The 22998-nt window shown below is 34.4% G+C and overlaps 1 protein-coding gene across 1 annotated transcript in view; it reads left to right on the forward strand.

Annotated features, from left to right (window-relative positions):
- ADAM18 (ADAM metallopeptidase domain 18) overlaps positions 1–22998 on the forward strand; it is a 188263-nt gene that overhangs the window by 113750 nt on the left and 51515 nt on the right. The window contains exons 13-14 of the mRNA XM_003803189.1: positions 15046–15141; positions 17795–17993. Coding sequence (XP_003803237.1) covers positions 15046–15141; positions 17795–17993 — 295 coding nt within the window. The remainder of the gene's footprint in view (positions 1–15045; positions 15142–17794; positions 17994–22998) is intronic.

Here is a 22998-nt window from a genome sequence, read left to right on the forward strand (position 1 = left end):
ATGTTTGCTTCATAGAATGTGTTGGGTAGTATTCCGTCTTTTTCTATATTTTGGAAAAGGTTGAGTAGTATGGGTACTAGTTCCTCTTTAAAAGTTTGGTAGAATTCTTACAAGAAGCCATCTGGTCTTGGGCTTTTATTTTTAGGGAAATTTTGTATAGTTGATGCTATTTCAGAACTCTATCTTAGTTTTTTGATAAGTAGTACTGTGCTCAAGTTGCATTCTAATGTGATGTCATCTACCTAATAATAAATACTGATTGTTTTTAATGAAATGTGAAGTAAAACAATATATTCTGAAGGAGTTTAGTCTGTACTCTGTGGGTTTCTACATTCACAGACTATGAGCTCAGTATTATGCTAAGCCATTAGCAGAGAGACCTCAGTGTGCTCAAAAGCGATTGAGCAGCCCTCAGGTAATTATGATGGTCATTTGGTGGATAAGTGTCTCATATTCCTCTCACCAGTGAAGTAACTGTATGAGGGATGTTCTACATCAGAGTCGAGGCCAGTTGATCAAATCCAGCTGCTGACTATTTTTTATAAATTAAGTCTTATTAGAATATAGACATACTCATTTTTCTTATAGTTTATGGCCACTTCTGTGCTATAGCAGCAGAGGTTAACAGTGCAATATATCTATATGAAAAGTAAATCTGAAAATATTTAGAATTTAATCCTTTACAGAATGTTTTGCTAATTAAAAGAAAATTAGAGAGTAATTTGAAATATATGAAAATTAAATGAAATGAAAGTCAAGACTTTACAGAGAGAATGTATACAGAATCTGTGATAACAAAGAATCTGTGCTAACAATTTTGACTCCAGAGGCTCCGAAACGCCATCATGGTTAGCACACATTCTATATCTAATCTGGAAGCAAATGTAGTTGCTTTGTAGAATAAATAAATAAATAAAATAGGTAAGCCCCACTAACACTAGTAAAGAAATAAAATTTCTTCTACAAGAATAAGAAATAAAGGCCATCTAAATAGGAAAAGAAGTTAAATTGTTTATGTTTGTAGAGGGAATAATCTGATATGTAGAAGTTGTTCACCAAAATATTAGAACTAATAAATAAAGTAAGTAACATTGCAGGATACAAAGTCAGTATACAAAATTCAGCATTGCTTCTGTACCTTAATAATAGACTATGTGAAAAATAAATCAAGACAACAATTCCATTTATAACAGTGACAAAATAATAAAATACTTGGAGATGAATTTAAGGATAATTTAATTTTTATACACTAAAAATTCTAAAATATTGATAAAAATTAAAGATGACACAAATGAATGGATAGACGGGCCATGTTCATGGATGGGAGGACATAGTATTGTTAAAATGTCCATACTACCTAAAGTGATCTACAGATTCAATTTAATCTCTTTCATAATTCCAATACATTTTTTACAGAAATAGAAAAAAATCCTAAAATTTGTGGGAAACTGCAAAAGACCCTAGAAATCTAAAATATCCTGAGCAAAAGTGTAAAAGCTGGAGGAATCACATTACTTCAAAATATACTCCAAAACTGTAATTATCAAGACAGAATGGTAATGACATAAAACAATGAAAAAAAATATAAAGAGCCCAGAAAAAATAGCCACACAGTTACAACAGATTCATGACATAAATTCCAAGAATGTAAAGTGGAAAAAGGATGGTATATTTAATAACCAGTATTAGGAAAATTAGATATTCATCTGTAAAAGAATGAAATTAAATTCTTGTCTCACACTATATAAAAAGTCAGCATGAAATGAATTAAAGACTTAAACAAAAGTCTGAACCTATTAAAAGAAAACATAGGGGGAAAACTCCACAATATTAGATTTGACAATGACTTCTTCTTCTTGTATATGACACTGAAAGCTCAGGGAAAAAATATACTAATGGAATTATATCAAACCAAAATACTTCTGGATAGCAAGGAAAATCATGAATGGAGTGAAAAAGCCATTTAAGGAATTGGAAAAAATATATGCAGTCTATACATCTGATAAGATGTTAATATAAGAAAATAAGGATTCCAAACCATTCAAAGGAAGGAAAAAAATAGCTCAATTAAAAATGGGCAAAGGTTCTAAGTAGACATTTCCCAAAATAAAACAAATGGTCAATGAGAGTATAAAAATATGAAAGAAAATTACTAATCATCAAAGTAATTGAATTTGAAATCCAAATGAAATATCATGTCACAGCTGATAGAATAATATTATCCCCCAAAATGAAAGAATACTTTTTCTTCCATTCTTCAGATACTTTACAGAGAAGAATATGTTCCATCTCCATCCATGTAAACATAAAAGAAGTCACCATCATTTTTAAGGCTGCATAATATTCCATGGTACACATATACCACAATTTAATAATCCATTCACGGATTTATTGGGCTTCTTCCATGACTTGGCAATTATGAATAAACATTCTGGTGCAAATATCTTTGTTAAGAAGTGATTTTTGGTCTTCTGGATATATACCTAGTAGAGGAATTGCAGGATCAAACAGCAGGTCTATTTTTGGATCCCTAAATGACCTCCAAACTTCTTTCCAAAAGGGACATATTAGTGTGCATTCCCACCATCAGTGAAGAAGTATTCCCTTTTCTCCACATTCATGCCAACATCTATAGTTTTGGTATTTTGTTATGTATATCCAATATACTCAGTTCTACAATATATAATCACCCACACTTCCATATGAAAGATATAACACAACTACTGCCCAAGATGTAGGGCGAAGAGGAGGACAAAGGTAGGATGAGTGGAGGGAGGGTAACCAATTAGATGTAAGCATTTCAAATAGTATATAAAACCAGCACATTGTACCCCACGAATGCATTAATGTACACAGCTATAATTTAATGATTTAATAAAAAGAAATAATACATACATTTTTAAACTTAAAAAAATAAGATGAAGGTGGGGTGACAAAGATGGCAGACTAGAGACAGCTTCTTTGCAGCTGGGCATGGTGAGATTGGAAAGAAAAGACTCCAGGTACCTCTAACCTGTGGGCTCCATCCAGAAACATCCCTTTAGGAGCACACAGAGGTACTGGGAGACTTCAGGACACCAAGAAGAGTATGAAAACAATGGAGAATTGGCAAGTATTTGCATTCAGGCAGAGGCCAGCTGGCTGTGGTGGCTGGGGGGGGGCAACAATGACAGTGGCAGCTACTTTCAGGCTTCAAGCCCTGTGGGCAAAGACAAAGAAATAAGGAAGATGGTACTATGTCTCCTCAGCAACACAGAGGCTACCAATCTCCATCTTATATGCTGTATTACCTTTTTGATTAGCATCTCATACCCCAGAAAATCATGTGTAGCCCAGGCAGTGTACAGCAATATGTGTGTGTGTGTACACTTGAGCCTTGTATGGGGGAAGCCTCCTGTCTGGAGTCACACAGATTCCTAGGGAGGTGTTATTAAGCTCTGTTAGGTCACAGTGGAGTAAAACACCACTGTTGTTCATCTCTTCTGAGGAATCAGTGGGAGAGAGGCTTTTTCCTCTCATCACCACCACAGAGGATTTTCCTCTGCAATAAGGAGTGCAAGCCCTTTTGACTGTAACTCAGGCCTTGAGTTGTTGCCTTGGTCTCTCTCCCAGCCAAATGCAAATATACACAATGGGTATCTGTTTTGTCTGTTTAATGGGCAGGAAATGACCTAGAAGGTGTATCTATTCTAGGTCTTATCATAATCTCTTTTATGACCATTTACTTTCTCAGAGTGTTCACAGAGTGTTCATAGACTGAGCAGGGTATTGGTGTAAGCTGTATCCCCAATAGGCCAGAGTTTCAGGAAAGGCCAGAAACTTGTTCACATAGGAAATTTATCAATGTGATTTTTGGTCTTCTCAATATATACCTAGTAGAAGAATTATAGGATCAAATGGCAGGTCTATTTTTAATTCTCTAAGTGTTCTCCAGATGACTTTCCAAAAGGGACATATTAGTTTGCAATCCCACCACCAGTGCAGAAGTGTTCTCTTTTTCTCCACAACCATGCCAGCATCTGTGATTTTGGGATTTTGTGATATGGACTAATCTTACTGGTGTTAGATACTTTTGATTTGCATTTCTCTGATGATTAAGGATGGTGAACATTTTTTCATATATCTGTAGGCCATGCTCCATGCTCATCTTCAGAGTAGTTTCTCTTCGAGTCATTTTCCCACCTTGAGATGGGATCACTTGCTCTCTTCTTCCTAATACGTTTGAGTTCTTTGTGGATTCTGGTTATTAAACCTTTGTCCAAGACGTAACCAGTAAATATCTTCTCCCATTCTGAGAGCTGTCTGCCTGCTTTACTTACTGTGTTTTTGGCTGTACAGAAGCTTTTTAATTTGATTTGGTCCCAGTAGTGCATTTTTGATGTTGCTTCAATTCCCCAAGGGGTCCTCCTCATAAAATATTCACCCAGGCCTATTTCTTAAAGAGTTTTCCCTACACTTTCTTCTAGTATTTTTATAGTTTCATGTCTTAAATTTAAATCCAGTGAGAGTCTATCTTAGTTAGTGCTGAAAGGTGTGGATCCAGTTTCATTCTTCTGCAGGTCACCAGCCAGTTTGTCCAGCACCATTTGCTAGATATTTGTACCAGAATGTTCATTGCAGCCCAATTCATAATTGCTAGGTCATGGAAGAAGCCTAAGTGCCCATTGACCTGCGAATGGATCAATAAATTATGGTATATGTACACCATAGAATATTATGCAGCCATAAAGAAAAAATGAGACTTTACCTCCTTCATGTTTACATGGATGGAGCTAGAGAATATTCTTAGCAAAGTATCTCAAGAATGGAAGAAAAAGTATACCATTACTCAACCCTATTAGGAAACTAATTTATAGCTTTCATAGGAAAGCTATAACCCAATTTTAGCCCAAGAATACGGGGAAAGTGGAGAGGGAGGAGGAGGGAAGGGGAAGGATGGGTGGAGAGAGGGCGATTGATGGGATCACATCTATGGTTTGTCCTATGGCAGTACATGTGAGTCTTTCTAAATATAGAATATAAATATCTTAACACATAAATGACATGAAGGCTATGTTAACTAGTTGGATGAAAATATTTCAAACTGTGTATAGAAACAACACACTGTACCCCGTGATAGCATTAATGTACACAGCTATGATTTAATAAAAAAAAAAAGAAAGAAATTTATCAATGGCTAGCTTAAAGGTAAACTAACTGACTTTCTTTGTTCTAACTCCTTCAGTTTACTTCTTAATTTTCCTCTTTTTTAGGGTGTCCTTCCCTGCCAAAAATGGGGTCTTCAGTCCCCATTCTTTGTGAAGGTTTGCTTTGATTTATAGCATTTTTGTTGTGCCTTTCTATTGGTGGAGGTGGAGTCTTGCATATACTCATTCTGGCAAACAGCTCCAGATGTCAAGGGACTCATCCAACCCAGCCCCCCCCCAGAAGTTGGGATTTGTGGGTGTGGGTCAAAATACCCTTCTGTACACCACAATTACTCTTATTTCTCTCTTTCTATTCCTCTCTTCTTTTTGTCAGTCTTCCCATTTACTCTTCCCCTCTCCTTTCTTTTCTCTCTCTCTCTTTTTGTCATTTATCCCTTTATGATTTTTACTCTTTTCTTCATTTTAGTCCTTTACCAAAATGACACATCAACACCTTGGCTCAGAGGAATAGTAACTTAAAGAGCAGGAAAAAGTGAAAGAAAAATTTAGGGCAAGGATACAGATAAACAGGAAACACTCATGAGCAAGAAACAGCAGAAAAATCATGGCAACATTAAAAACCAGAACAGAGCAACCCCTGTAAGGGTCCATGAGGTAGCTACTTGCAGAGGATTCCACCTATAAATAAATGTTAAAAATGACAGAAAGAGAATTAAAATATGGATAGTCAAAACAATGAAGGAAATTGCTGAGAAAGCAGAAAATAACCAAAAGGAAATTCAAAAACAGAATCAAATAAGATCTGAACGATATGAAGACTATAGAAAGAATACAGCAGACCTTGAATTGAAGAAGTCAGTCAGGGAACTTAAACATGGAGTAGAATGTATCAATACCAGCTTCGACAATTCAGAAGAAAGAATCTCAGAGGTAGAGAATAAAACTCTTGAGCTAACTCAGCCAGTTAAAGAGAAAGAGAGAGAGAGAGAGAGAAGAATGTTCACTGACAGAATTATGGGACTTCATGAACAATTCAAACATAACAGTTATCGGTATCCCAGAGAAGAAGAAGAATGCCCCTGAAGAATGGAAGCCTTTCTAGAGGATATCATAAATGAAAATTTCCCAAATATCACCAAAGATTCTGACACATTCCTTTCAGAGGATATCTGATTCAATTCAAATAGAACTTTTCCAAGACATATTGTCATGAACTTATCCAAAATCAAGATGAAAAAGAAAATTCTGCAAACTACCATGAGTAATCACCATTTGACCTACAGAGTCAAATACATCAGGGTACTGAAGACTTATTTTTTTTTCTTTCTTAAGCAAGTTTTATTTATTTTTAATTATTCTTTTTTTTTAATTTTCCTCCAGGTACTTTTTTTAAAATTAAATGATAGCTGTATACATGAAACTAATTTATAGCTCTCAAATGAAAGATACAACTTAATTCTAGCCCAAGAATATGGGGAGGGGGTGGAGAAGGGGAGGGGAGAAGGGCGGCTGGCTGGTGGAAGGGTGACTGGAAAGATCACCTATATATCTGTCTAACAAGGGTACAAGTGAACTTTTCTAGAACTAGAATATAAATGTACTGCAGACTTGTAAAATAAAACTTTTCAAGCCATAAATGAATGGTCATCTACCTTTAGCCTACTTAAACGAAACAATTTTCAACCCAGAATTCTATATCCTGTTAAGCTAAGCTTTAAAACTGATGGGGAAAACCAATTATTTACCTACATGCAAACATTGAGAAAGTTTGCCACAGCAAGATGAGCTCTACAGGAAATACTTATACCTATTCTACACACTAACCATCAGTATGGACCACCAGAAAACTAAGCACCCAGAAAGAAAAGGACAAAACCCAATTTCCACAATAATTCAAAAGATAAAACTAACCAATGGACTTTCACAAAATTAGATGAATAGAACTCTACCACATGTATCAGTTCTCCCAATACATATTAATGACTTGAATTCCCTAAAGAAGAGGCACAGGCTGGCTGATTAGATCATAAAGCACAAGCCATACATTTGCTATTGGCAGGAAACACACCAAGTCTCAAAGGACAACATAAGACTCAGGGTTAAGGGATGAGAAACAATATTTCCAGAAAATGAAAAATATGAAGAAATGAGAGGCTACAATCTTATTTTCTGATTCAAATGTATTTGAAGCAACTAAAGTAAAAAAAGAAAAAGATGGACACTTCATACAACAAGAAGACTTTTCAATTTTAAATATTTATGCACCCAACATAAATGCTTCCAGATTTATGAAACATAGCTCAATTAGTCTGAGAAATATGATATCCCATCATACCAGTCCCTAGCAGGGGAATTTAATACTCCTCTTAGAAAGCTGGACAGATCCTCTAAACAGAAACTAAACAAAGACACAAGGGTCTTAAATGTGACCCTAGAACAACTGTGCTTCATAGACATACAGAACATTCCATCTCAAAGGTAAAGAACATACATTCTTCTCATCAGCCCGTGGAACAGTCTTCAAAACAGGAGAATGTATCCTAGGACACCGACAACACAAATTGTATCCTCCTAGAACACAAATAAAACCTCAAAAAAATCAAAAGAATTGAAATTTTACCTTGTATATTCTCAGACCACAAGGAAATTAAGGTGCAACTAAACTACAACAAAATTTTCATCCCCACGAAAAGGCAACCTCATGCTGAATAACAGTTGGGTGTAGGAAGAGATAAAAAAGTAAATCATAAACTTGCTTCAACATAATAATGAAGACACAAGCTTCTGGGACAAAATCTGTGGGATATGGCAAAAACAGTCTACTAATAGGAAAGTTTATTTCATTAGATGCCTATATCCCCCAAACAGAAAGACAGTACATCAATAACCTAGTGAATCATCTTAAAGAAATGGAAAAGGAAGAGCAACCCAATCCTAAATCTAGAAGAAGAAAAGAAATAACCATAATTAAATCAGAAATAAATGAAATTTACAAGAAAAGAATAATTCAGAAAATTAATGAAACAAAAATTTGGTTATTCAAAAGATAAATAAAATAGATAAACCATTGGCCAGATTAACCAGAAATAGAAAAGTAAAATCTTTAATTATCTCAAACAGAAAGGAAAATGGGGAAATAAAAACTGATATTACAGACGTACAAAAAATTATTTCTCACTACTACCAAAAATGTTTTGCCCAGAAATTTGACAATGTGGGGGAAATGGACTACGACCTGGAATCAAAGCACCTTTCTTGACTTAACCAGGAAGAAGCAGATTTCTCTAACAGACCAATATCAAGCACTGAGACTGCAGGAACAATAAAAAAATTTGCAACAAACAGAAGCCCAGAACCAGATGGCTTCACTTCAGAATTCTATCACACTCAAAATTGAGTTTGAACCTATATTTCAGAATCTATTCCAAAACTTTGAGAGGAAAGGAATGTTCCCCCAACATGTTCTACAAAGCAAACATCACCTTAATTCCAAAACCAGGAAAGTGCCTAATTAAAAAGGAGAACTACAGACCAATGACACTAATAAATATCAATGCAAAATTACTCAATAAAATCTTAGACAATAGAATTCAAGTACCCACTAAAAAGTTATATATAATGATTAAGTAGGCTTCATCTAAGGGATGCAAGCTTTGTTTAACATACTCAAATCCATAAACATTATATCAATAGGAACAAAAACAAAGACCATACTATCCTCTCAATAAATGACAAAAAAGCATTTGACAAAATTCATCACCCTTTCCTAACATGAACACTCAATAGGCATCAGTGGCACATTTATTAAGCTGACTGAAGCCATCTATGACAAACCCATAGTTAACAACATACTAAATGGAGTAAAATTGAAAATTTTTTTTACTTAGAACTGGAACCAGACAAGGTTGTCCACTATTGTCACTATTATTCAACATTATGCTGGAAGTTCTAGCCAATGCAATACAGTCAGAAGAAGTATATAAAGGGCATCCAAATGGGAGCAGAAGTCAAACTTGCCCTCTTTGCTGATGACATGATCTTATACTTAGAAAACTCCAGAGCTCAACTACAAAATCTGGTAGTCATAAAAAAAATACAGTAATGTCTCAAGGTATAAAATTAATGTCCACAAATCAGTAGCCTTTGTATATGCCAGTAACAGCGAAGTTGAGAAGCAAATCAAGAACACAATTCCCTTCACAGTAGCTTCAAAGAAAATGAAATACTTAGGAATATACCTAACAAAGAGGTGAAATATCTTTTCAAAGAAAATTATGACAACCTAATGAAAGAAATTGCAGAATACACAACAAATGGAAGAACAAACCACGCTCTTAGCTGGGAAAAATCAACATTGTCAAAATGTCTATTCTACTCAAAGCAATCTACAGATTCAATGAAATTCCACTATCAACATCATAGTTTGAAAAAATAATTGAAAAAATAGGACTTCATTTTGTATGGAACCAGAAAATACTCCATATAAATAAGGCGAATCTTAGTAATAAAAACCATGACCAGAGGCATCAACCTACCAGAATTCAGGGTATATTACAACTCCACAGTAATCAAAATAGCATGGTATTGGCACAAATATAGAGACACAGACATATGGAACAGAAGAGAAAACCAAGAGATGAAACCAATATCTACATACCATTCGATCTTTGATAAAACTAGCAAAAGCATAAATTGGGGAAAAGAATACCTATTCAACATATAGTGCTGGCAGAACTGGATAACCATATGTAAAAGACTGAAACTGAAAACCACCTTTCACTCATTACATTAATTGAGTCAAGATGGATAAAAGACTTAAATCTAAGACACAATATGATAAAAATCTTAGAAGAAAGAATGGGGAAAATTCTTGATGATGTTGGACTGGGGGAAGATTTTATGACAAAGATTTCAGCAGTCATTATAACAACAAAAAAATTAACAAAAGGAACTTGATTAAGCTGAAAAATCTGTACAGCTAAGGACACAACAAGTAAAGCCAAAAGATAACCTTCAGAACGGGAATAGATATTTTCAGGGTATGAATCTGACAAACAGTTAATAACTAGAATCTACAAAGAATTCAAATTAATCAACAAAACAAGAGGAAACAATCCTATCTACCTCTGGGCAAGAGATATGAACAGAACCTTCTCTGACAAAGATAAACAAATGATTAATGTTTAAAGAAATGTTCCTTGTCCCTGATCATCAGAAAATTGCAAATCAAAAGCACCCTGAGATATCACCTAACCCCAGAGAATACCCCTCATCACAAAGTCTCAAAGCTTCAGATGGTGGTGTGGATGTGGAGAGAATGGAACACTTTTACACTGCTGGTGGGACTGCAAATACAACCTTTCTGGAGGAAAGTATGGAGAATCCTCAATAATTCAAAGTAGACTTCCCATTTGATTCTGCAATTACTAGGCATCCTCTCTGAAGAAAAAAAAAAAGAAAACCTAAATAGTCACCAACCCAGGAATGGATTAACAAGCTGTGATATATGTATATTTACATCTTTTGTATTAACCTGCATTGAGTTGCATCACATTCTTCATAGTAAAGCATCACAAGAATGGAGAAGCAGTGTACTGAATTCTAATTAAAGGCAGTAGATGGGGGGTAGGGGAATGAGGGATCTGGGACAGGGAAGGAGGGAGGGGTGTATGGAACACCTCTTGGGAACAGGACACAATTGCAAGAGGGACTTTACCTAACAACTGCAATCACTGTAACCAAATTCTTTGTACACTCAATGAATCCCAAACAATAAAAAAAAAAAAATCAAAATAAAGTTCTGTGCTGAAATGTTAAAAAATATTTAAAAATGTAAAAGGAGAAAGATAATAAATTCTGGAGAGGATGTGCAGGAAAGGAAACCATGGTGGTAGTAATATAAATTTAGCCTTTATTAAAAACAGTCTGGAGGTTCCTCAAATAGTTAAAAATTGAGTGACTACATGGTCCTATAATCTTATTACTGGGTATTTGCATATATACAGAGGAAATGAAACCAATGTGTCAAAGAGGTATCTGCACTCTCATTTTCATTTCAGCATTATTCATAATAGCTAAGGAATCAACTTAACTGTCTTTCAATGAATGAATGAATAAAATAATCTGTTATGGATGCACAAGGGAATACTATAGAATGTATATAGTTGACATAAATCCTTAAATATATAAGTCTAAATTTTAAGTGTAACTAACTATATTTTAAAATTAACTTATATTGGAGATTGGTTTTTTTCCAGTGGAAAAAACACATGACAGAACAACAGTCTTGATAGCCTTCAAAAGAGAATTTTAAAAAGTAGGGGAAAAAAGCATATCAATCATCATAAATATTAATAATTGACATGATGGCATAATAAGAACTTATACCAGGAATAGTCATAACTGTTCTGTTACTAAAGAGAAACTCACCTTGTAAAACATCCCGCTAGCTGCTATTTACATGTCCTTATCAGCAGTAATCAAAACACAATCTTTGAACTAAAATCAGTAACAATTCACATTTTTGCTGGTACAAAGTAATAACTTGGTACTTTTTATTCCATATGAAAGGGAGAAGAAGTCCCTGACATCCAGGATCAGGTAGCCTTTGTATCATCAGTGAGACCTGGGTTTTTCTATGAGTTGGCCTGTCCCTTAAAGATGAACCTTGTTCTTCTTTTGTTGAACGTAAACTTTCTTTTTTTGTGTGTGTGAACATAAACTTTCATAAAAGGTCAGAATCAGAGTAGGCAATTCCATGATTATGATAGGTCAAAAAAGAAGAACAAGGACACTCTTTAATGATGTCTGAACACAGACAAAATTTGAACATTGTTTCAGTCATTAAAATGACTAAGTGTTCTCTGATCCCAGCTGAGTAATTGCTGCTTCCTTATCAGTTTCAGTTTTAGCAATGGGCTAATATTTTCTCATTTTAGATAAGAATTATTAAAATACCCAGCCATAAAATTGCTCCTTGAATCTTTACAGCATTCAATCTAGAGTGAAGTCTATCTTCCTTTAACTCCAAATCACTTAACACAACCCTGAATCTTATAATTTGTTATATTCATACCTTTCTACTTGAGTATACCATGATTACCCATGGTGTATGTTCTCTTTTGCCTCAACAAGCAATAAAGATAACTTGTTCAACAATAGATATGTTTTTAAGTGGTCTTCATCAGAATGTCATTGACGATTATATCTTCATAACTATGTTCAATTTTACCCAAATAGTAGCTCTGTTTTGTGAACCAAATCACTCATACACATGTGGGTATGGGCACTTATTTATTCCTTTATTAATAAATATTACCAGTGATAAATATTTGAAAAAGTAAATGAGGTGAAAGCTATGTTAATTAGTAGGATGTAAGCACTCCAATTTGTACAAATAATCAAAACATTGAATCCGAAAAAGGCATAAATGTATTCATTATCTATGTATATATGACTTAATAAAAAAAAGTTTAAAAATAATGTTTTCTTCAGAATAAATTATGGAATAAAAACAAACAAAACCCCACAATATATAATGAGATGTATCTGAAAAAAAGAACAAATCCATAAGCTTTAACATTATCAATAAAATATCAGAGGAAAGTCTTACACAGTGGAAGTCTTGGTAATAAAGACATAAAATCAAACAGTCCTAAAGGAAAAAAGAACATGACATGTTATTCAAAATAACAGGCATCATTAACAGAACAAATAATAGACTGCAAAGAAATGTTATAAATATATTTTTTAAACAATGAACTGGTATTAAAGTATAAAGTTTGTTCATATCATTTAATAGGGAAAGGAAAATAAAAACAAAAAGTTCTGCTATACAGAATAATCAAAATACTCAATTATTTAGTTTAAAAATAAAATTTCACAGAATAAATGAAAATTTATACACAAACTCTCTGGTAATTGGGGAAGTGATAATGAAAACTTTTAGAGCATTTCTTCCAATTATCTTATTATAAATCACACTCAATATCAATATTTAACTTTGGAAGGTTAAACGCTAAAATATACAAAATAATTACCCCTAGAGAATCTGGAGAGTATAACTACAACTTTAACTGATGCTCCATAATTTTTACAGTGGTTTTATAAATATACATTTATGCACATATACATATAAGTTAAAGCAAACAAAAAATCCAAAATGAATACATCTTAAAACTACAACTCTGAGTAAATAGAAATGTTTAAATAGAAAAAAATTAAGAATATAAAAGTATGGCATATGAAGTCTGAATATTATGATGGTCACCTTTGAAATACTCCCGTTGGCTATGTGGTAATGGTAGTGATATTCAACAATGAGGTATGGAGCACTTTTTCTAGGATTAGTTCGCGAACTTCTTTGTCAGGTCTTGTGCAATGTTAGCTCTGATGGCAATTTCAGAAAAAGAGTTCCAGAATTGCTTTGAAAGGTGGACTAGATACTGGCTTCAGAGGATAGCTTCCCAGGGGGAGTACCTCGAAGGTGACTATAGTGATATTCAACAATGAGATTTTCAGGAATTTTTCTAGGGTGAGTTCACAAGCTTAATTGTCTAACCTCATAAGTGCAAGGAAATTATATGAACAATATTTATTTTTAATGCTCTTTAAATTATCCCTTAATTTGAATAATAGTTGACTGCCACTGGCTTTGTAAAAATATGGGGCAGTGCCTGTGGCTCAAAGGAGTAGAGCACTGGCCCCATGTGATAGAGGTGGTGGGTTCAAACCCAGGCCCAGCCAAAAATTGCAAAAAATAAATATATGTATTTATTATATATATACTCTATGTATGGGCATTTCCTTTTTCATTAATTTCTATTATATTAAAACATAATCTATAAATACATCGTAATATACTAAATATATTTTATTATACTTGTTGCTTCATTCTACCTTAAGATTACTTACAATTAAAATATTCAGTATAACCGGGTGTTGTGGTGGGAGCCTGTGGTTCCAGCTACTTGGGAGGCTGAGGAAGGTGACTCACTTGAGCCCAGGAGTTGGAGGTTGCTGTGAGCTGTGATGCCATGGCACTCTACCCAGGGGGACAGCTTGAGGCTCTGTCTAAAAAAAAAATGCAAACAATATTCAATAAGCAAATTACAAACAAGACAATTGAGGAAAGTTTGATTCCCCTGGAAACTCACCTTTTTTCTCATAAGGATATGAGAAATTCCATGATGGTAATTTATGAGCTAATTACCAAATATTTTAGCTAATAAATGCTACTGATCAACTGCTTTTTAAAATTACTTTATTAAATCATAACTGTGTATAGTAATGCATTTGTGGGGTACAATGTGCTGATTTGATATACAATTTGGAATGTTTGCTCAAACTGTTTAACAAACTTCACCTCACTTATTTGTTGTGTCAAGACATTTATACTCTACTCTTAATAGTTTTGACATGTACCCTTGCATTGTGCATAATAGGTGAGGTCCTACCAATTACTGTACCTCCTCCCAGCCTCCCACACCCTTCCCTCCTCTCTCCTCTTCCCTCCTTCATTCTGGAATAGTTGTGTGTTATCATTTGTGTGAAACTGTGGGTGATTATATATTAGTTTCCTAATAGTATTGAGTACATTGTATACTTTTTCTTCCATACTTGAGATACTTTACTAAGAAGAATATGTTCCAGCTCCACCCAAGTAAACATAAAAGGTGTAAAGTTTCAACTGCTATCTTAGATATTATTTATTTAGTTCTTACATTTGTTTGTAGCTTTGGACACCCTAGAAATGATAAAATAGTAAAGCTTCATTTAATAAAATTAGACTGCATAATTAAAAAGTTAAACATAACAGAATCTTAAATTGAAACTTGTCATTAAGAATCAAGAGCTCTTAAGTGATTGAAATACAATAATGTTTCTTTTTAAAATTTAGGAATGTCAATTTAAAAACTGCTGTGATTATAAGACATGTAAACTGAAAGGCTCAGTAAGATGTGGTTCTGGACCATGTTGTACACCAAAATGCGAGGTAAGTTGCCAACTTTTGTAGAAAGGAAACTAAACTGTGATAATAGAAGGCTGTATTAACTGAATCAATGTGGAATTGATAAAATAATATGGAAGTAATTCAGTTAAACAATACAGAGTGCATAATCAAATACTAATAAATATGAAACATTATGAAATTAAAAAGTCATATTAGACTAGTGCTGACTACAGTCTTATCTCTGTATTCTGCATCTGTGGAATCCACCAGGTGAGGATATTCTTCTTAGGAAAGTATCTCAAGAATGGAAGAAAAGTATCCAATGTGCTCAGCTCTACTATGAACCCAATGTATAAACACCCACACTTCCATATGAAAGCTATAACCCAACTACAGCCCAAGATGAAGGGGAGAGAGGAGCAGGAAGGGAGAGGGGAGGATGGGTGGAGGGAGGTTAATTGGTGGGATCATACCTATGGGGCATTTTACAAGGGTACATGCTAAATCTACTAAGTGTCAAATATAAATGTCTTAACATAGTAACTAAGAAAATGCAGTGTTAACCAGTTTGATGAAAGTATTTCAAATTGTATATAAAACCAGCACATTGTACCCCATAACTGCACTAATGTACACAGCTATAATTTAATTAAAAAATTATAAAAAAATAAAAATAATAGGGTGGCACCTGTGGCTCAAAAGGGTAAGGCACTGGCCCTATATGCCAAAAGTGGTGGGTTCAAATCCAGCCCTAGCCAAAAAAAAAAAAAAAAAGAAAAAGAAAAAGAAAAATAATAAACAGTTCCATCTATACTAAACATGTGGAGACTTTTTTGGTTATTATTCTCTAAACAATACAGTATAACTATTTATATAACATTTACAGTATGTTAGGCAATGTAAATAATCTAGAGATGACTTGTAGTATGTGGGAGGATATGTTGGTTACATACAAATACTACACCATCTTGTATAATGGATGAGCATCTGTGGGTTTTTGTATCCCAGGGGGTTCTGGAACTGATCTCCCATGGGCACCAAGAAATGACTATATTCTTTAGTGTTGAAACCACAAAGGTTACCATGTCCTGAACTGAGATAAAGAGGACAATATCCCATACATTTATTATATAAAAAATTATTAACTCTCAAATCATCAAGTCAAATAAATGATAAATGAGTAATTATTAAAAATTATAAAATGAATAGCTGACAAAATATGTACAATACAGATTATGAAAAAAATTCTTACATATTTATAAGTAAAATGCACATCACACACATAATAGAAGGAAGCGACATTCATTGATACAGGAATAGGTATTGTATATGGTACAAGAATTAGTAAATATGGGCTAAATATTCATGTATAAATGTAATATTATCTTCATGACATACATTTGGACAAGAAGGAAAGTTCCATAATGCAAATTATGTTTTGTTTTGTTTTGTTTTTTGAGACAGAGTCTCACTATGTCGCCCTTGGTAAAGTGCTTGGCATCACAGCTCACATTAACTTCAAACTCTTGGGCTTGAGCGACTCTCTGGCCTCAGCCTCCCAAAGGCTGGGACTACAGGTACCCGTTACAGAGTGTGACTATTTTTTGTCACAGTTGTCATTCATTGCTGGCCCAAGCCGGGTTCGAACTGCCACCCTCAGTGTAGGTGGCTGACACTGTAATCAATGTGCTACAGGTGCCAAGCCAAATTATGTATAATTTTAATTCTGCTAAAATCACCACCTGTATGGAAATATATTAAATATGATTTTTACTCAATTTTTCTATTAAGGTATAATTTATTATAATACAATAAAATTCTGTTAGCGATTATTTCTAAGAACTAGAACAAACTTATAACTCTCATCATAATCAACGGTAGGTGATTCCTTCACTCCCACACACAAAAAATTTCCCTGGTGCTCTTTGTAGTCAATTCATACTTCTACCTAGAGCCCCTTGTAAGCACTGATCTGTTTTCTACACCTATACTTGTGCTTTTGCAAAAATATCGCACAAATTGAATCATATGATATCTGAAAACATGAATTATACATCTTAGCATAATGCATTTGAGATTTATTCATGTTGTGATGTTTATAATAACTTAATTCCTTTTTGTTACTGAATAATATTGCAAGTGTTATAAGGATATACCACACAATTGTAGTAGTATACCCAAGTAAATGTAAGAGAAAGAGATTGTGCATCTCACCCACACACATAGCTAGTAAGTGTCAGAACAAGGGACTGAAAGCAAATGTTCAGGATCTGGGTCTCTTCATGAACAAACAGGTAGAGGCAATATATTCTTCTATGTTGATAGAACAAGGCTGTTCATCTGTTTCATATATTTCCAAATGCTAGTTGAATCAGATTGCTTCAAGATGTGAAATTTAATACAGGTAGGCATTTGAAAATCCTCTGTCAGAAGGGATTCTTTTATATCTTTGAGACAGATACTTTTTTCCGGGATTCACAATGAACACTGTACCTGTTCTTTTGGGGTTTTTGTTGTTGTTGCTGTTGTTGTTTGTTTGTTTGTTTGTTTGTTTGTTTTAGATAACTCACACCTTTGGTAACTCTGTTATTCCCTCAAAATCAGTATTAATATATTTTATTTGACAAGTCTCTTCAGTTAGAAATTGAGAAAAGTAATTCACAGAACATGATTTTCCATTTCTTTTGCCTTCTAGTTATCAATAGCAGGCAGTCCATGTAGAAACAGTACTGATGAAGAGTGTGACTTTACAGAGTATTGCAACGGAACATCTAGTGAATGTGTTCCTGACACTTATGCATTGAATGGCCATTTGTGCAGGCTGGGAACTGCATATTGTTATAATGGACAGTGCCAAACTCCTGATAATCAGTGTGCCAAGGTGTTTGGAAAAGGTATTATACTTTCTTTTATTTTTCTATTACCTTAAATTTGAATCTGTGTGTGTATCTATATATATTATATATTACACAACTATAGTAGAGGAAGAACCTGAGCCACTAGTTTAATAAAGGCTGAACTTAGCCTAAAATCCCAGCACTCTGGGAGGCTGAGGAAGATAAATGCTTGAGCTCAGGAGTTGGAGACCAGCCTGAGCCAGTGAGAGACCTCTGTCCCTAAAAATAGCCAGGTATTATGGCAGCAATCATAGTAACTGGAGAGGCTAATGCAAGAGAATCTCTTGAGCCCAAGAGTTTGAGGTTGCTGTGAGCTACTATGCCATGATACTCTACGGAGGGTGACAAAATAAAACTCTGTCTCAAAAAAAAAAAAATTAAATTTGAATTCAAGAAGGCAGTTTTTGTAGAAGTGTTCAAGATTTTCCAAGAATACTACTGCCTGTTCCTTTTCTCATACCTTGATTTTTATTTTTAGTGGTTAGATATCTGAGCAAAAGTTTGTATTTGTAGCTGATAATTTGTATAAAGATTGGAAAGGTCAATCAGTAGATTATGAAATTTCAATTTTCTTATTTCCCACATTCACGAGCTATTGTTAAGAGCATGAAACTTAGAATGCTCAGAGTGAATTTCATCTTATTTTCTTGTTGAAGAATAACTTTTAGGGTAACAGTAGTCATAAGCCATATGGTCAAAATTCATTTTTATTATTTTTATTTCAGATAGCTTTGAGAGTAATTCTAATAAAACCCATGAATAAATGTTTGCTTTTTTGGTGAGCAATTATTCATAATATCCTAATATGATTTTTAATTTTAAAGGAATTAAAATAATTTGAACAATATATCAAAATTATCTAGTGAAATGCATTCAAATATAATTTTTGCTAACTAAATAAAGGTAGTATAACACCAAATATCAGGTATTTGCCTGGCTGTAAGCCAAGGAGTGTAGTTTGTACCAAATGACATGGTATGTGGTCCACATCGTCTTCCTAATTATTTTAAACTTGTCTTAGTAATACATTTCAGATTAGGTAACTTAACCAAAATTTAACCAGACCTGCAGAACTGTGGTATCTTATATGCTGTGTTTTGAGGATTCTATTTTTTGTTTGACATTCACTCGTGTGTGTTTTCTTTTCTCATTTTTTAAAATTAGTTCATGAGCCCTTCAATACAAGACTTTTGAATTAATCCAATCATTCAAAGAGTCAGAAAAGAGCAAAAGCTATTTTGTTTTTCTTAATGTTTATTTGAATATTATTTTTGTTACTGTCACAGTAACTTTTCATCAGGGCTTAACACATCTCTTAAAAATAAAAATAAAGAATATTTTCTGCAAAATCCATTAAAAGGAGATCTAGTATATATTTTCTATATTTATAATAGAAAAATCAGTTTCTTGATATTTGATATCTTTTTGAATTCTAATTGCAACAAACGTTTAGGAAAGGCGTAACAATTCATGCATATTACTTCCTCTATTATATGCTACAGTATCCCCACTCAACTGACACAAAAGGGTCAAAAAATTCATCTTCTGATGCAGTTCATTCATTTATTCATTCCTCCTTGATTTGCTTACATGGCCCCTTATCTTCAGACAGTTTTCTTCTTAAATTACCAAAACATAGGAGAAAGTAAGTAGTCTACTGTGAAGCAACCCCCAGCAAAGCAGAGCCTCTAGGTTTCTGAGCATGCCACAGAGAGAAGACATAGATGCTGGGAGTAATACAACTGTACAATTGAGCATCCTGGAGGGCCATAAACTGTTAGAGTACAGTAGTGCAGCACTGATTCCAGGTTCTAATGGATTAATGGAGATTCAAGCAAAGAAGTGTAAGGAAAAAATTACATAGAGAAAGCAACAAAACATGCTACAATGTATAGCGGGATGTGCAGATATGACTGTCTTTCTGGGTTGATGTATCTTGGTATGGGGAACACATGCTTGGACACCTGCCATTTGCTGGTCTGGCTAGGATCTACCTTAGCTATTTCTGTGTAGCTGAGAGATTTTTTTTGTTGTGCATATGGTTGCAACCATTGCTGCTGATGCATATGCCCTATTGCTCACTGTGCATGTAATTGTAACTTTGTTACAGTCACACATGCCTAACCAGTGTCACAGGTCAGCAACTTTTGCCACTGCCTTGGACATCTTGTTCTTTATGCGTATCTTGAGATGTCTTTCTTACGTGTTTCCCACACATATAACATATGGCTAATGATGTTTTACTTTATCTCAGTCACAGTCATGTAGTAAGCAAATAAACAAAACTTTAGGCATAATGAGAATTGCAGAGATTATACATTTCTCCACAATCATTGATTTCATACATGATAGCTAAAAGAGATTATACATTACTCCACAAACATTATTTCATACATGATAGCTGAAATTTGTTCTCCCATACTACTTGTGACACATATGAATTAACATGTAGTTTCATGAATTTTGCATTCTTTCCTTAAGTAAACTTAAACTTTTAAAATTATTTTATTAAAAAACTGAGTATTTTTATGCAGAGAGCTGGACAGTATCCCAGGACAGACATAGGCATATGGTTGTATTTAGGGAGCTATGATCATGAGATAAAGAAAGAAAAAGCACAAAAGAAATATTAAACTTGTAGTTGTGCTATGTGCATTTAAAGGAATAAAAATAGAATGCTGAAACAAAAATAAGGAATAGAGAAAAAGGGATATATTGCCAGTAGTTATTCAGATAGTCTTCATCTATCAATGCCTTCAAAATTTACCTCAACTGCTCAGACACCTTACCCAGAAGCACACGCTTTCCAGGGTAACATATATGCAATGAATAGCTTAAGTGAGGGTTTCACACAAAATCCTGCCTATGTTGACCCCCAGAAGTGTTCCTTTCCTTAAGATTGCTTTGTCTGTTCAGGCTCCTTTCTAGATGCAAACAATACACAGAAGTATTTTTTCTAGATAGATGAAGTATGATGGTGGTGTTTTGATGGGGATTTCATCAAATCTGTAAATCACTTTGGGTAGTGTGGATATTTTAGCAATGTTGGTTCCACCAGTCTATGAGCATGTGGCACCAGTCTATGAGCAGTCTAGAAACATTTGGCATTTATTTCTGTCCTCTGAGATTTCTTTTCTCAGTGTTTCCCAGTTTTCCTTGTTAACATCTTTCACCTCTTTGGTTAAGTATATTCCTAGGTCTTATTTTCTTTGTATCTATTGTGAATGGTATTGAAGCTTTATTTGACTCTCAGCTTGACTGCTATTGGTATATAGAAATACTACTAATTTATGGACATTAATTTTGTAACCTGAGTCATGGCTGAATTTGTTTTATCATATATAGGAGTCTCTTCATGGAATCTTTAGGGTTTGCTAAATATAAGATCATACCATCAGTGAAAAGTGATAGTTCAACCTCTTCTTTCCTGACTTATATGTGCTTTATTCCTTTTTCTTGCCTGATTGCTTTGGCTAGGAGTTCCAGCACTATGTTGAATAGAAGTGGAGAAAGGGGGCAGCCTTGTCTCATTCTAGATTTTAGGGGGAATTATTTTAGCTTTTCCTCTTTTGGCATGATGTTGCTTGTGGATTTGCCATGTATGGCTTTTATAAGTTTGAAATGTGGCATGGGATACCCAGCTTGTTGAGAGTTTTTATCATGAAAGAGTGCTAGATTTTTGGCCCAATCTGACACACACCAGCATACTATTTATACTGTAAAGTTACCCATGGTCCTCACTGGGTTTGGATCTAAGTTGACTTCTTGGCTCCATCTTGTTTCTCCTCCCCTTCCAGATGTTATGGACACTAATAAATAGTCTTCATATCATACCTCATTTAGATGCTGGCTTCTAGAGGCCCCAACCACCAACAGTTAGTACTAAGAGTAATGTGAGTACATAGTCTTAAAGATAAATTTTCAAACCAAGTAACTTTTTGCCAAGCTGTGAATGAGCACCCTAAGATGAGCTTTCAAACAAAGCCCTTCCTGAACAGGCTGCCTATGAGTACCCCATCACTGGGGGAATTTGATAATACACTCTATGAGTGGGATAGTGTACTAGTGAAAGAGTGCACACTACCTGGCACATGTGAAAAGTATTGGGGAAATAACTTTTTGGACAATGAGATTGGATGGTTATTACTAAGCATCATTAAACTTGGGAAAAGACTGCAAAAAGATATGCATTTTAAAGAGGCTCTCATTTCTTAAAATGGTTAGACAGAGTTGAGGACTTAATTATCAATTTGAAGGAAATCTAGAGAATGTTAAATTCCCAATGAGGTCCATTTTTCAGGCTTAAAGTTTGGGGTAGGAAAAGAATGAGACCCATGCATGGGATGGGAAAGGTTGTAAATATAATCCCCCCTCAAATTTTGAGCATCCAGACTCCTCTGAAATTGTTGACTCTACAAAATGATCCAGGCCTATCACTTCCCCCACCCCACAGTTTGAAATGGCATGAAGATATTTCAGAAGCTTGTTTCTTGTAACACAAATTGCATCCTCATTAGGATCCACCCACCCCTTTTGGGAACTAGCTGGAACTAGATTTATAACAAACCACAAGATAACCAGGGATATGCTGGACCTTTAAGAGGCAGTAAAGGAAATATTCCCCAACATAGGTGCAGTTTCTAGCCCCAGCAGTTACTGCCAGAAGCAAGAGAGTGTGAATGGGACTGGATTCTGCGAGTAGTGCTCAATCATAAAATTGGTTAAGGAGGGATTTATTTTTTAGGGATCACTGTTTTGGGGTACAGGATTTAACATTCTGGCAAAGATCCTAGAAGATAGTAAAAACTTTGTACTAAAATATCCTGTACAAGTCAGAAAAATCATAATGGCTGACCTTATCTCTGACATAGCAGATAGAGGTAAGAAGGAGAAAAAGGCTGAGGGAAGTGAAAATACTAGAATTTACATACTACATGTACAAGGCCAAGTGATTAAGACCAAAGGTAAAGTGCAAGGCCAGCAGGAAAGCACAAGGGAACAT

This window comes from Otolemur garnettii, unplaced genomic scaffold, assembly GCF_000181295.1.
Source record: "Otolemur garnettii isolate 467f Iridium unplaced genomic scaffold, OtoGar3 scaffold00284, whole genome shotgun sequence".
NCBI lineage: Eukaryota > Metazoa > Chordata > Mammalia > Primates > Galagidae > Otolemur > Otolemur garnettii.